This window comes from Anolis sagrei, chromosome 3 (assembly GCF_037176765.1).
Source record: "Anolis sagrei isolate rAnoSag1 chromosome 3, rAnoSag1.mat, whole genome shotgun sequence".
NCBI classification, from domain to species: Eukaryota; Metazoa; Chordata; class Lepidosauria; order Squamata; family Dactyloidae; genus Anolis; species Anolis sagrei.
The window spans coordinates 141031142-141046175 of record NC_090023.1 but is presented as its reverse complement, the minus strand read 5'-3'; the positions used below and the strand labels follow the sequence as shown (position 1 = coordinate 141046175).

At 42.5% G+C, this 15034-nt stretch overlaps 1 protein-coding gene across 1 annotated transcript in view; it reads right to left on the bottom strand.

Moving 5' to 3' along the window:
* Positions 1-15034, bottom strand: part of CNMD (chondromodulin) — a 41014-nt gene that overhangs the window by 1954 nt on the left and 24026 nt on the right. Inside the window, exons 5-6 of the mRNA XM_060769375.2 lie at positions 5246-5399; positions 1783-1991 (exon numbers count right to left, since the gene is read on the bottom strand). Coding sequence (XP_060625358.2) covers positions 1783-1991; positions 5246-5399 — 363 coding nt within the window. The remainder of the gene's footprint in view (positions 1-1782; positions 1992-5245; positions 5400-15034) is intronic.

Sequence of the window (15034 nt, the reverse complement as noted above, 5' to 3'; positions counted from 1 at the left end):
TATCACCAACCCTTGTTTCAACAACAAGCCAAAATGTTCACAATCCAGTTATCACAGGGACAGAAAGTGAGGGAAATCTTCTGAATCCAAACCTCATTTTTATGTATTTTTGGCTGGAGTTGCACTTAAAAAATGTACTTGATCTGACTTTCGAATTCATCTTAAGAGCAAACCTACAGAACCTATCTTGTTCATAACTTGGGAACTGTCTTTATATAAAGATTTCCCCCCCAAAGTTGTTGGCACTGAAATTGTGTGTATATCACAATCTATGGTATCTCAGAATCCAAGAAATATGGTAGTCTGCTGTGGAAAACATCCAAGATTACATTTCAGAGTCAGCCTGTCATCTATGAGTGATTGAACTTCCACTGCTGAGTAGTAGATCTCTTGGGAAAAAACTCCCTGTTGCTAGGAAGACTCCAGCAATACATGGAGTGAGAGTTGCCAGATGTACAAGCTAGAGGAACGAGAGACCAAATTGCCAATATCCGCTGGATAATGGAGAAAGGCAGGGAGTTTCAGAAAAACATCTATTTCTGTTTTATTGACTATTCTAAAGACTTTGACCGTGTGGATCGTAATAAATTGTGGCAAGTTCTTGGTGGTCTGGGCATACCAAATCACCTTGTCTGTCTTCTGAGGAATTTGTATAAGGACCAAGCAGCAACAGTAAGAACTGACCATGGAATAACAGACTGGTTCAAGATGGGGAAAGGCATACGGCAGGTTTGTATACTCTCACCCAACCTATTCAACTTGTATGCAGAACATATCATGTGAGGTGCAGGTCTTGACAAATGCAAGGCTGGGATTAAAATTGCTGGAAGAAACATTAACAACTTTAGATATGCAGATGATACCACTTTGATGGCCGAAAGCGAGGAGGAGCTGAGGAGCCTTCTAACCAAGGTGAAAGAAGAAAGTGTAAACGCTGGGTTGCAGTTAAATATAAAAAAACAAGATTATAGCAACCAGACCGATTGACAACTGGAAAATAGAGGGAGAAAACATGGAGGCAGTGACAGACTTTGTATTTCTAGGTGCAAAGATTACTGAAGATGCAAACTGCAGCCAGGAAATCAGAAGACACTTCTTGGGAGGAGAGCAATGATTAATCTCGATAAAATAGTAAAGAGTAGAGACATACTGGCAACTAAGATCTGCATAGTTAAAGCAATGTAACCTACGGATGTGAGAGCTGGACCATACGGAATGCTGAGCAAAGGAGGATAGATGCTTTTGAACTGTGGTGTTGGAGGAAAGTGCTGAGAGTGCCTTGAACAGCAAGAAGATCCAACCAGTCCATACTTCAAGGAATAAACCCCGACTGCTCATTGGAGGGAAGGATACTAGAGACAAAGATGAAGTACTATGGCCACATCATGAGAAGACAGGAAAGCTTAGAGAAGAGTATGATGCTGGGGAAAATGAAAGGAAAAAGGAAGAGGGGCCGACCAAGGGCAAGATGGATGGATGGTATCCTTGAAGTGACTGGCTTGACTCTGAAGGAGCTGGGGGTGGTGACGGCTGACAGGGAGCTCTGGCGTGGGCTGGTCCAGGAGGCCACGAAGAGTTGGAAGCGACTGAACAAATAAACAACACACACACACACACACACACACACACACACATATATATATGGAACAATATAATTTTCATCCATAATGCTAATAGAAGCAGATGGGAAATAAGGTTATCTTAGCTGCTGAGGAAACAATGAAAGTCCTATTCTGGGATGGTCAAAATAGGCCAAAATATTTCATTACTATCAATACTTACATGGTAGGGATTATCTGGGTTAAAGGGTGGCCTGTTGTCACGCACAGGAGGTTGGGTAGCATTCGCTGGACGAACACGTGGCTGAGCCCGCTGGTTGGCACGTGGCCGAGTATTGCGTTCTTCAGCAGCAGCTTCAAACTGGTCCATGTCAAAATTTGATTGAGTCTGGCGTGCTTTCCTGGTAGCCCCTCTCTTTCTCCTTTGCCCTGCTACATAGACAGACATTGAGGACAGGGCTGCTTTAAGGAATCACACTTGCATCTTATATTCCCATCATACTAAAGAAATACATTTCCTTTCAATGTCTAGCACTGTATTAGGGGGTGGGGGAAAGTGAGGACTTAATCAGACAGTCTTCAGCCTCTGTTTCCATGTGTTTAGGTAACAGAGCCCCATAGGTGTCCCATGGAGGCCATCAGACGGCATAAGGACTATTCTGGTGGGACGCTGTGGCACTCCATTTCCCAAATGCATGGAAACGAAGCCCAAAGACAGTCCTCAGGGGTCATTTGTTACCTGACTCCAAGCAGCAGGATGTGGGGGAAAGTGAGGAGAAGATGGAGAAAAGCTCAGTAAGCTTGTGAGATGACTAACCATTTCTGAAGATGGAGGGAAAAGGGAGGGAACTGTGCAAGACGATTCCCTACGCTTTCTCCTGCTTTACCCCCACCCGTCTGATGTAGTCCTATGTTATGCAAAGGAGTGCATCATACACCTTGGTCCTATCACAACAGAATGTATCGAGAATCTAGTCCAAATCTCCACAACAATGGAAAAATAATTGACGACAAATACTAGAACACAAGTAAACAAATTCTTCTTTTTCATGAGTTACTCCAATGAGCACTAGTATGGAGGGAACTACAAAAGAAATAACAGTGTGGGGAAAAACCAACCAAAGTCCTTGTGGCACCTTTGATTAACAGGTTTCTAAGACATAAGCCAAACATCTTCAGCAAGGTCCCTGCCAAATGTTTTTGACTATAACTCCCATCTATCTTGATGATTAGCTTTGCCACTTGGAACTCACAGGAATAAAAAATCCAAAAACCTGGAGAGCCCCACACTGGGGGTGGCTGGTGCAAGATTTTATGGAGGATCATCTTCTAAGATAGCAGATTCTTGTCCACGACAGCTTCTGCTGTCATAAATCTGTTTGTTTTTAGGGTTCTCCAGGGTTTTTAGCAAATAAACAATAATACTAAATGTATTGTCAAAGACTTTCATGGCCGGAATCACTGGGTTGCTGTGTTTTCTGGACTGATATAGCCATGTTCCAGAAGCATTCTCTCCTGACATTTCACCTGCATCTATGGCAGGCATCCTCAGAGGTTGTGAGGTCTGTTGGAAATTAGGCAAGTGAGGTTTATATATCTGTGGAATATCCAGGGTGGGAGAAAGTGTGAGGATTTGAAAAGGGACACATTGATGTAATGAGTTAACTGGAAAGACATGTGTTGGCAGCTGATTGGCCGAGCATGCAAGGGGCCAGAGTTCTGATTGGCTGCTGTCTCTGGCTTGCTGCTGAGACCAATGGTTCTAACTGTCATTTCCACTTTCACTTTAGACAGTGAAGAGAGTGCTGGCTGCCAACTATCTTGAAGCTTGATCATTTTAAGGCATGAGGCATATTTAAAAGACTATTTAAAAGGACTATTTTATTCCCTCTATTCTCTGTGTGAATTCAAAGAGACTGATACACACACACACACACACACACACACACACACAAGTACTCACTTATCCCTCACTTATTGTGGTGGTTACGTTCCAGCAACCCCCGCGATAAGTGAAAAACCGCAAAGTAGGCAATTATGGGAGTTGAAGTCCAAACCCCCTGGAGGCAGTGCCGGTGTTGTGGGGTGGCGGGCCTTGCTGGCCAGGCAAGTGCGGGGTCTGGTGCAAGCACTGCCCTCTCCCCTGCTGCAGGGTCGGGTGCAAGCCCCGCCGCCTCCGATAGGAAACGCGGAAAGGCGGAAAGGCGAGGCCTTCCCCTCTCCTCCTTTCCTATCGGAGGTGGCGCCGGTGTGGTGGGGCCTGCACAAGACGCCGTGGCAGGGCAGGCGGCGGGGCCTGCACAAGACCCTGCTCCTGTCTGGCCTACAAGGCCCGTTGCTCCTTCCTCAGCAGGCCCAGCCTGGCGAGAAAGGAGCATGGAGCAGCAGAAAGACGAAGAAGAGTACGTCACCACTGAGGCCCTCTTCAGCAGCGGCCTCCTCTTCCTCGCCACCTCCACTGCTCCCTGCCTCAGAGGTCCCTTCCTCATCAGGCTGGCCACCCAAGCCTGGCACCCAGACTGGTAAAGAAGGAGCGTGGAGCAGCGGAGGGATGAAGAAGAGGATGCCACCGCCAAGGCCCTCTTTAGTGGTGGCCTCCTCTTCCTCGCTCCCTCTGCTTTTCCCCACATCAGAGGCCCCTTCCTCGCCAGGCTGGGCACCCTTGGGCGTCTAGCCTGGTGAGGAAGGAACAGGGAGCAGCTATACAGTGTTCCCTCACTGCTCGCCATGAAACAGTGGGTCCGCAATAAGCAAACCATGAATTAGCCAGGGAATACTGTGTAGTTACCCTGTTTGAACTTTTGAACCTATGTAAACATACTGTTACTTGTTACACAAGTCTGAGTGACACTTTATTATGCTGCAGGGTATATCTTGCTTTAATAACTGTGGTAATGCTTCAGTTTATTTACATTTACCAACTCCCACAGAAAGAGCTCTTGTCTGTTGGAGGTAGGTATGAATGTTGCATCTGACTGGCTTAATTAGCATTTAATGGCCCAGCAGTTTCAAGGTCTGGCTTCTTACTGCCTCAGGGAATCCTTTGTTGGGACGTTATTAGCTGGCCCTGATTGTTTGTCTGGAATTCCCTTTTTTGAGTATTGTTCTTTATTTACTGTTTTGATTTTAGAATCTTTTTAAAATACTGGTAGCCAGATTTTGTTCATTTTCATGGTTTCTTCCTTTCTGTTGAAATTGTCCACATGCTTGTGGATTTCAGTGGCTTCTCTGTTAGTCTGATATGGTAGTTGTTAGAGTGGTCCAGCATTTCTGTGTTTACAAATAATATGTTGTGTCTAAAGTTGCTTTTCATTAGGCTGTAGACATCTGGTTGTACATTCAAAAGCCAGCAGGAAAGTTCGCATCTTAGGTTAAGAACATTGTTCACACTGTGCAAAAAGGTTTCAACTTCCTTGAAACGTCCAACTTATTCAGGAAAACTGGATTGTTTGTAAAACTGCTGGATAACACTAGGCTTAACGGGCAAGTGAGATGATTGAGTGAAAGGCAATCCAAAGGGGGAAAAGCTTAGCTTTAGGGTTCTCCAGAGTTTCACAAGTGCGTCTGTACCTGACCCTTCCCTTTAGCTGTTGCTCCTACAAGATGCACATTGACTCTGAATGAGCAAGAAAGTTAAATCTAGCATGTAACAAAAACTGGAGGCAACAATAGAAAAAAAAAGTTACCTTTTGGATAGGAAGGTTGAAGCCAGAAAATCTGCAAATCTCCACAGAGCTCTAAAATCTTGGGACTCAGGAAGTTGCTATTCTTTATAGGCTGATCCGTAGCAACCCAAACGAGGGAGTTTTCATCAAATTTAGCGGGCATAATTTCATCTTCCTATTGCCAAAAAAAGAAATTAAAAATACAATAAACGTGGAGCTTGTTTGACTGACACAAGCTGGAGTATGCATTTATCTCCTGCATATCAGATTAGCTGCTAATAATAGCCAAAGGTTCAGCAAAGAAAGCGACTCTACCTGCTCTTCGAACACATTTTTATAACATTTCAAGTTACTTACCCTCTTTCCTGTATAAATTCTATTAGAGATTAACTGGTAGTCATTGCTAATCCTATTAAGTTTAAAGGAAGGAGTGAAATTAGCTCTGCTTTTTTAAAAAGACACCATAAAGAAGAGGAGTGGCTTCTTGCCAATATTTTACCATTATTAACTGCTTACAGGATATGAAAAATGTCTCCAAGACACCAGGGTGATGCAATCCATTTTTACAATTATCGAAGCAGTAACATTTTGAAATTAAAACCTGCCACATTTGACTTCATCCTCTGTGCATATATGTGAGTGTGCGTGTCTGTGCGGGCATGCATATATTTGGCACATAACAGAAATGTAAGCTTACTATTAATGTGCGATTCCAGGTAGTACTATGACACAATCACCTCCTTTGGTCCAAATGCCAGTCCTATATTGCCTTATCTCCCTTTACAAGCACTTTACAACTCCTGATGTGTCATGTATCATGTTCTGCAGTTGGTGGTGGTTGGTGGTGGTAGGCCTAGAAGTTGGTGATGGAAGGGTTAATGTAAGTCTTAATTCTAAAGGGTTGAGTAATCTGTAAGTAAGAGTTCATGGGTGAAAGCAATTAAGGGCGGAGATATGCAAGAGATAAGTTGCAGCTGGGTGTTTCTGGATATAATGAGCTAGCCTTGCGACTGATCTTGGGGAGTAAAGTATTTGTTTTATTTTGATGGTAGATGCTGCTGGTTTTCCCCCAGGTTTGTGGATTTTCGGTATCCTGACCTGTCTCCTGTACTCTTGGAACCTTGAATCTCTGGACTGGCTTTTGACTATGATATAGAATCTTGATCCCTGGATTTGCTCATTGAACCCTCAGCATTTGACCACTGGACTGGATCTTTTGACTACTGTGTTATCTTGAACCTGCAACAGTGTTTGCTGCAAGTTTTTGTTTTATATTCTGTGGCTGAGTGCTATCTTTATGTTTTGACTATTAAAACATGTGCTGTTTTAATTAAACTGTTTGATACAAACTGGGTATTTGTTTGGCTCATCTCTACCTGAATATGGCAGAGTCCTGGAATCGTGACATGATGCCATCAAGCTTTTAAAAACTGACTGTGTAGGTCGAATAATTTATGTAAATAAAAATGTAATATTCGTTTGTGGGATTAACATAACTCAAAAACCACTGGATGAATTGACACCAAATTTGGACACAATACAGCTATCAGGTCAGCGAGTGACCATCACTCATAAAAACACTGAAAAACACAGCGGAAGGGACTTTAAAAGCCAAAAAATTAAAAATAATAAAAATACATTACAACATATGTGCAAAACTACATATATACACAAATACACACACAAAACACATACACAGACTGGCATGGCAGCGGACGACTAGTATAATAACTTTATTTTTATACCCCACCTCCATCTCCCCAAAGGGACTCGGGCGGCTTACAAAGGGATAAGCCCAAAGAACAAAGAGTTAAAACCACCAATCAAAATAAAACAAAATAAGAACATATCACAATAAAACATAACATCATAAAAACAGTACCATGCTGAGCAATAAAGTGCAGAGTTCAGAGGGCTTTAAGTTTGTGTAAAATCCCTGGATATAGCTATGGGAAAATGCAAAATTCAGAAAGGCAGAACTGGGAGAATAATGTTCTTGGGCATTAAAATGTCAGAATTATAGAGCAGAGAGCCATGCTGAAGTGCTAGAAACTTAGGTAACATTGGCCAATCATTTGGAACTGCCTAGTCAAAGCCACAGCAGATCATCCATGTTTTTAGATTCTTGCGGAAGATGGACAGGGTAGGTGCCAGTCTGATCTCCCTAGGTAGAGTTCCAGAGCCTGGGAATCACCACCAAGAAGGCTCTCTCCCTGGTCCCCACCAACTGCACTTGAGACCAATCTGGAGGCGAGAAAAGGGCCTCTTCAGATGATTTGTGCTGTTTCGTAGGGGAAATGCGATTGCGAAGTTAGGCAGGTCCTGAACTGTTTAGGGCAGGACCTGCCTTGAATTTGGACTGGAAACTCATTGGCAGCCAATCAAAGGCTTTCATGGCCAAAATCATCGGGTTGTTGTGACCTTTCTGGGCTGTATGGCTCCAGAACCGTTCTCTCCTGACATTTCACCCACATCTATGGCAGGCATCCTCAGAAGTTGAGGGATCCGTTGGAAACTAAGAAGTGAGGTTTATATATCTGGGTATTAGTATGAAAAAACTCTAAAATCAGAACAGTAAATAAATAGCAAGACTCAAAAAGCAAGGGGATTCCAGACAAGAATCAATCAGGGCCAGCTATCACCTCCCAACAAAAGATTCCCCCAGGCAGCAACCAGCCAGGCCTTGAAACTGCAGGCCATTCAATGCTAATCAAGGTAGCCAATTGCAACATTCACACTTGCCTCAAGCAGACAAGCGTTCTTTCTCCCACCCTGGGCATTCCACAGATATATAAACCACACTTGCCTAGTTTCCAACAGACCTCACTAACTCTGAAGATGCCTGCCATAGATGTGGGCAAAATGTCAGGAGAGAATGCTTTATTTATTTATTTGCATTATTTCTACCCTGCTCATATCAGCCCGAAGGAGACTCAGAGTGGCGTACACAATCAGCACAATCCGATGCCATAAAAATACATACATTGAGAAACAAAAAGAACCATTATAGTGCAATTAGTGCAATTAGACATAAGACAGTGCATAATAACAATATCAAAAACGAAAAACTATATCCTCTCATTCAAGTCTTTATCCATTCTATCGTCTATTATTACAACACAAAAACACAGTATGTCACAGCAAACAAGATATATATGCTGAATTTTGTATCACAAAATCACAAGTTGAACACAAGGATGGTAGGTGTATGCATTTGTGTGGTCCAACTGCACAACTTTTTCAAACTGGAAGGAACGTGCAAGTCAGATATGCATGTCTTTTTTCCTATGGTAAGGGCCACAATTGCTTTACCAAGAGTACAGGAATAAGTGGGTTGCGAGTCACCTGAAACAGTGGATCAAAAACACAGTTTCCTTCACTTTTCAGAGCATTTACTTTTTCCTACCCCCGCCCACCGTCACCTTCCCTGAATTTCACCTTGAATGCTAAGCCTAGCATAATTTTGCTATCATTCCAGAATATTGCATATTACTACTACAATACATTAAGTCAGGATTTATTGAACATTACATTACCTAATGATGCATGGTAGTTTCAGTTGTGGACTAAAAATGTAGGAGAGTGTTTGGCTGAACTGAATGAATTTATTTAGCAGTACCTTGCCTAGGGTGATGGGACAAGCAAACAGGGCTCCATGAAGGGAAAACGGTTGAGTTAAAAAAGCATGCAGAGACCTTGAGGGCCTTACAGCCCCCAGAAAACTTAACCGTAGCTTGTGGTGAACACAAAAACACCCCCAAAGGCTATAAGGTGCCACAAGAACCCCAAATCTATCTATCTATCTATCTATCTATCTATCTATCTATCTATCTATCTATCCATCCACCCATCCATCCACCCATCCATCCATCCATCCATCCATCCACCCATCCATCTAATGAAAATATGTGTCTATGTGGCAGGGGTATACACTTTAGACAGACAATCTCCTAACTCCACAAACAGCTATAACTTCCACCACTCTGGAGATACCAATGGCCCTCCCTTCAATGACATTGCAGGTTATAGTGAGCACTTTGAACATGCACAAGAGCCCTGCCAATGCCCCCCACAAACACCACCCAAGTGAAGGCTTTCATTCGGGGACAATTTCCTCCTAGATTTTACGTGTTTCCTCCATCACAGACATCCCTGTGTTTCTTACTCTCTCCATTGGTGTGGAATTTGCATGACCCCACCCACTGATTCTCCTTTAACCCTTTCCTATTCTTTTCTATGGCATATAGCAAACATGGCATATATAGGAGTTAGCATATATAGGAGTTGTAGTTCACCTACATCCAGAGCGCACTATGAACCCGAACAACGATGGATCTAGACCAAACTTGGCATGCATACCCAATATGCCCAATTTTAAATACTGGTGGCTTTTGAGGGGAATTGGCCTGGACATTTTGGAGTTTTAGGTACTTGGATTTATAGTTCAACTGCAATCAATGAGAACTCTGAACTTCACCAAAGATGGAATTGGACCTAACTTGGCACACATGGCCCCCATGACCAGCAAAAAGTACTGGAGGGCTTTGGGGAAAATTCACCTTGATTTGGGGGAGTTGTAGTACACCTACACCCAGAGAGCACTGTGAACCCAAACACAGATGGATCTGGACCAAACTTGGCACACATACCTGATATCCTGAACTTTGATTACTGGAGGGGTTGCGGGGAGGGGGACACTGACCTTCCATTCTGGGAGTTGTAGTTCACCCACAACCAGAGAAACTGTGACCTCCATGGATGATAGATTTGGACCAAACTTGGCACACAGAACCCTCATGACTAACTCAACCTACTGGAGAGATTTGAGGGGACTGACTCATAATAGTAGAAGTTGTAGTTTACCCTGCAGCCAGAGAGCACACTGAACCATTCTGATGATGCATCTAGAGCTGTGGTTCTCAACCTGTGGGTTCCCAGATGTTTTGGCCTTCCATTCCCAGAAATCCTAACAGCTGGTAAACTGTCTGGGATTTCTGGAAGTTGTAGGCCAAAACACTTGGGGACCCACAGGTTGAGAACCACTGATCTAGAGCAAACTTGCCCAACATAACAAACTTTAAGTACTGACAGAGTTTTTCGGGTGAACCTGGCATGATGTGTGTTGTAGTTCAACCACAACCTTGTGCATTTTAAAATTTACTTTTCAAAATAATGCAGGCAAAGCTAGTATATTATAAAGGGAGAAAGGGAAGGCTGTACCATTTCAAAGAGGGGTAAATCAGTGGCAACTACAAAGTAACCCACCCTCTTGGAAGGGGAAGGTGTCTCATACCGGTCTTCCCTTTCTCTCCCCTTCTGAATTCTTCCCAACCATTTTAGGAAGTTCTACCATTGATGGAATGCTCTTCTGGGATCATTTATAAGCTGGCCATACTAAAGAATAGTTCTTATGTTATGGGAGTGGTTTGGCAGGGTGCCCCCTATGCCCAGCTTTTGTAAACCCAGGAATAGAGAAGCCATGTAAATGTAGAATCCCTAAGAAAGTATGGCCCCAACACCAGTGGTGGCAGGGGAGGCTCTGTTGAGGTTTCCATATGACCCCAACATGATGGCACAGATCCTATTATGGAACTGGTGGGACAACCAGCCATGGTGAGAATAGCAACAGAACTTTTAGCATGTAAAAACCCATCCCATGTCTATTTGTTAGGGCTCCAAGCTTTAACTGTGTTGATAGACTGATGTTTAGGAGTCGAATTGAACCAGTGAGGGCAAATGTTGAGCGGTGAGGCAGTGGATTAAGAGCACAACTGATAACTTTCCAAGGCTACGTTAAATCTGGCATATGTGATACTCTGATAGGGACTGAAAAAGAACGTTTGAAAGACAGCCTTTCCTTATAACAATAATTGGCAGCTTTTGTTCCCTAACTAGCCAATTAGTTCCTTCACTATCTCAAAAAGGCACAAACACTTGAGTTTTGGTTATATGTAGATTTATACTGCCAGCCTGATTAATTATGGTTTATTTTCTTCCCTGCCTTTATACTGAAGCTAAGACTCAAGGCAACTCCCAGCAAGATTAACTAAAAAGGTATAGATAAAGCAATAAAAAGTTATAATATTAAAACACAATTAAACAAGTTATATTATTAAAACAAAATTTAATTAAAAGTAATAAAAATTCAATTAAATTCATTTTAAACCAACCGTTAAAAACTCCTTCTTCAGCAAGAAGTCAATAGCTGTTACAAAATGTCTTGAAGAAAGACGTCTGTTGGATGCATATTTAAGCCTACTCTCAAGTAATTTCATCTGAATTCAATGGGTTTTACTCCCAGGTAAGTGCAGTATATGCAGGTTTGTCATCTTAATCAGTCAAATGTTTGATCCATAGTCTGTCTTCTAATCAGTTCCGTACTAAACATTATTTAGCCATTATGTTTATTTATTTATTATTTTTGTCATGTCAGGAGTGACTTCAGAAACTGCAAGTTGCTTCTGGTATGAGAGAATTTGTCATCTGCAGAGACGTTGCCCAGGGAAAGCCCGGATGTGTTACCATCCGGTGGGAGGCTTCTCTCATATCCCTGCATAGGAAACTGGGGTTGACAGATGGGAGCTCACCCCATCTCGCGGATTCAAACCACCGACCTTCAGGTCAGCAGTTCAGCCAACACAATGGTTTAACCCAGTGGTTCTCAACCTGTGGGTCCCCAGATGTTTTGGCCTACAACTCCCAGAAATCCCAGTCATTTTACCAGCTGTTAGGATTTCTGGGAGTTGAAAGCCAAACATCTGGGGACCCATAGGTTGAGAACCACTGATTTATTTACTTATTTATTTATTTGCGGTATTTATATACCGCCCTTCTCAACCTCAAAGAGGACTCAGGGCGGTTCACAGTGTTGGCAACAATTCAATGCCATTGATAAAAAAATACCTATATAAAACATCAAAATTGACCCTCCCCTGAAAAAACATTAAACAATATTAAACACATCACATAAGATAACATCACGTATCACACAAAGACATAGCCGTTGTCTATAAATAGTCCTAGGTCATTGCATTTTCAACTTTAAATATTCCTATGATGGGCTGAACACTTGGTTCCACACCCAGATCTTTAGCTGTCTCCTAAAGATCAGGAGGGAGGGGGCCGACCTGATCTCACTCGGGAGGGAGTTCCACAGCCGTGGGGCCACCACCAAGAAGGTCCTGTCCTTCGTCCCCACCAGTCGCACCTGTGAGGCCAGTGGGGCCGAGAGCAGGACCTCCCCAGGAGATCTTAATCTACGAACTTACGATTTAACCCATTGCACTGCTGCTGCTCCTACATTTAACCATGATAACATCACACTAGAGAAGTAGTTCTCAACCTTTCTAATACCGCAACCCCTTAATACAGTTCCTCATGTTGTGGTGACCCCCAACCATAACATTATTTTCATTGCTACTTCACTACTGTAATTTTGCTACTGTTATGAATCGTCATGTAAATATCTGATATGCAGGATGCATTTCCATTCACTGGATCAAATTTGGCACAAATACCCTATACGCCCAAATTTGAATACTGGTGGGGTTGGGGGAAGGAATTGATTTTGTCATTTGGGAGTTGGAGTTGCTGGGATCTATAGTTCACCTACAATCAAAGGGCATTCTGAACTCCACCAATGATGGAATTGAACCAGAACTCTCATTGCCAACAGAAAACAATGGAACGATCTGGTGGGCACTGACCTTGAGTTTGGGAGTTGTAGTTCACCTACATCCAGAGAGCACCATGGACTCAAACAATGAATCAAACTTGACACAAATACTCAATATGCCCAAATGTGAACATTGGTGGAGTTTGGGGAAAATAGACCTTGACATTTGGGAGTTGTAGTTGCTGGGATTTATAGTTCACCTACAATCCAAGAGCATTCTGGACCCCACTAATGATAGAATTAGGCCAAACTTCTCACACAAAATCCCCATGACCAACAGAAAATACCATGTTTTTTTATGGTCTTTGGCACCCCCCCAGGGGTCCCGACCCCCAGGTTGAGAAACACTGCACTAGAGAATGAATCCACTTAAAATCTGGTTGCTGCCTCCTGCAGAATTCTGGGGTTTGTAGTTTAGGGAGGAGCCTTTAACAATCCCACTAAACAACAAACCCCAGAATTCTGCAGGAGGCAGCAACCAGATTTTAAGTGGATTCATTCTCTAGTGTGATGAAGAGTCCTGTTTACTTGGGGTTGATGCAATACCTATGATGGATCAGTCAACCAGCAAAACAATGTAGGGTCTTGGCATATAATAAGCTTCCTTCTTTCTTTACGCTTTCTTTCCGCCAACAGATGTGTTGCTTAATGTACTGCTGTTTGAAATATTACATCCACGAGAGAGGAAATGTAAGTCAGCCCAATACTGTTTTTGAAAGACTACATTTCTCCCATTTCATGACTCTTCCAACTAACTATGCAACTTTGGCATTGCATTATGGTAATTTCCCACTTATAGGGAAATAACAAATAAGATGATGTTTTAGATGTCCTGGTTCGCATTTCATTATCGCAAACATTGAATAGAAAATGCGTATTAAACTAGCATTTGCAAGAACCAGAAGGGAATTCATCTTGAGTGTGAGCTGGTGCTGGTGGTTGTATAAAATCATTCAGTTGTTTTTATTTCCTCAAACCTTTTACATGGGTCTTAAAAAAAAAAAAACAGCAAGAGAAGGAGATAAAAATTGAGTTTTTTTGCCATTCTTTTACCTTGAGACTATAGGAGCCAGTTGCAAAATCAATAACGGCACTGTGCAAACAACTTCGCTAAATAAAATTGATCTAGTAAGGTATCGACACCAATCTCAAAGACTTTACTACAGAGGCCATTCAGAATTTACCCTCTGGATCTATATGCTGTTTGAGAGGGTATTTTTTTTCAAAAAAACCCACTGCTGCGAAGGAATAGAAGCTCTCTTGTGTAAAAATAATACTTGGATTCTTTAACGTTTCTAGTTCAATCAGTGCCATTTTCCTACATTGCTTTGAAGATGAGAATGAAAAACCTTTAGGGTACACTTCAAAACGAAGGCTCTTTTCAACTTGCACTTCAAGCTTTTGGTCAATATAATTGCTTTCACTGAACAAGACTTTTAATCAGAACCATCATATTAACTTAATCGTGGAACTGGAAGCTGTACCCAGGACAAGCCAAGTCTTTCACAGCATCATAAACCGCATCTCTGGGGTAATAAAATGTAACCTCATATTCTGGGGAAGGGATTTTTTTTCTCCAAAACTTAAACCGTCCCTAACGGATGTTTATTCAGAGCAGTCTAAAGAAACCTCTGATGAAGACTCTATCCATTTCCCCTCGCTGGCAGTAAACAACAATTGCTTTTCCATTGTCTGCGAGGCAGGCTTTTAATATTTCAAGACCTATCAGGAGAACTCTCTCTCCCCATCTTTTTCTCTCAGGCAAACACAGTCCATTACATTTTTTTCTCACACCAAAGGCTTTCTCGTTTGCTCATTTTTCCCCTGACAGATTTCTTAAAAAGTAGTGCCCCAGACTTGGAAGAAATACTCCAGTGGGACAGTGAGTTCAGACTTGTCATTAGTTTGCCATCTGAAAACAAAGTCTGCTCTCATACTAGAGCTTAAAAATACCATTTTCCTGCTTTCCTATGCAAGGTAAGTACTTGGGAGGAGGGGATCCTATTAAGGTGAAGGTGTTTGGAGATACTACGAGGAAAAAGAGAAGTTATTTAAGTTACTACCTCTAGGGGAAAGCCAAGAATGGGCAACTTGGAAGTCCCTGAACAGACTCAGAAGAGCAGTGGGCAGATCAA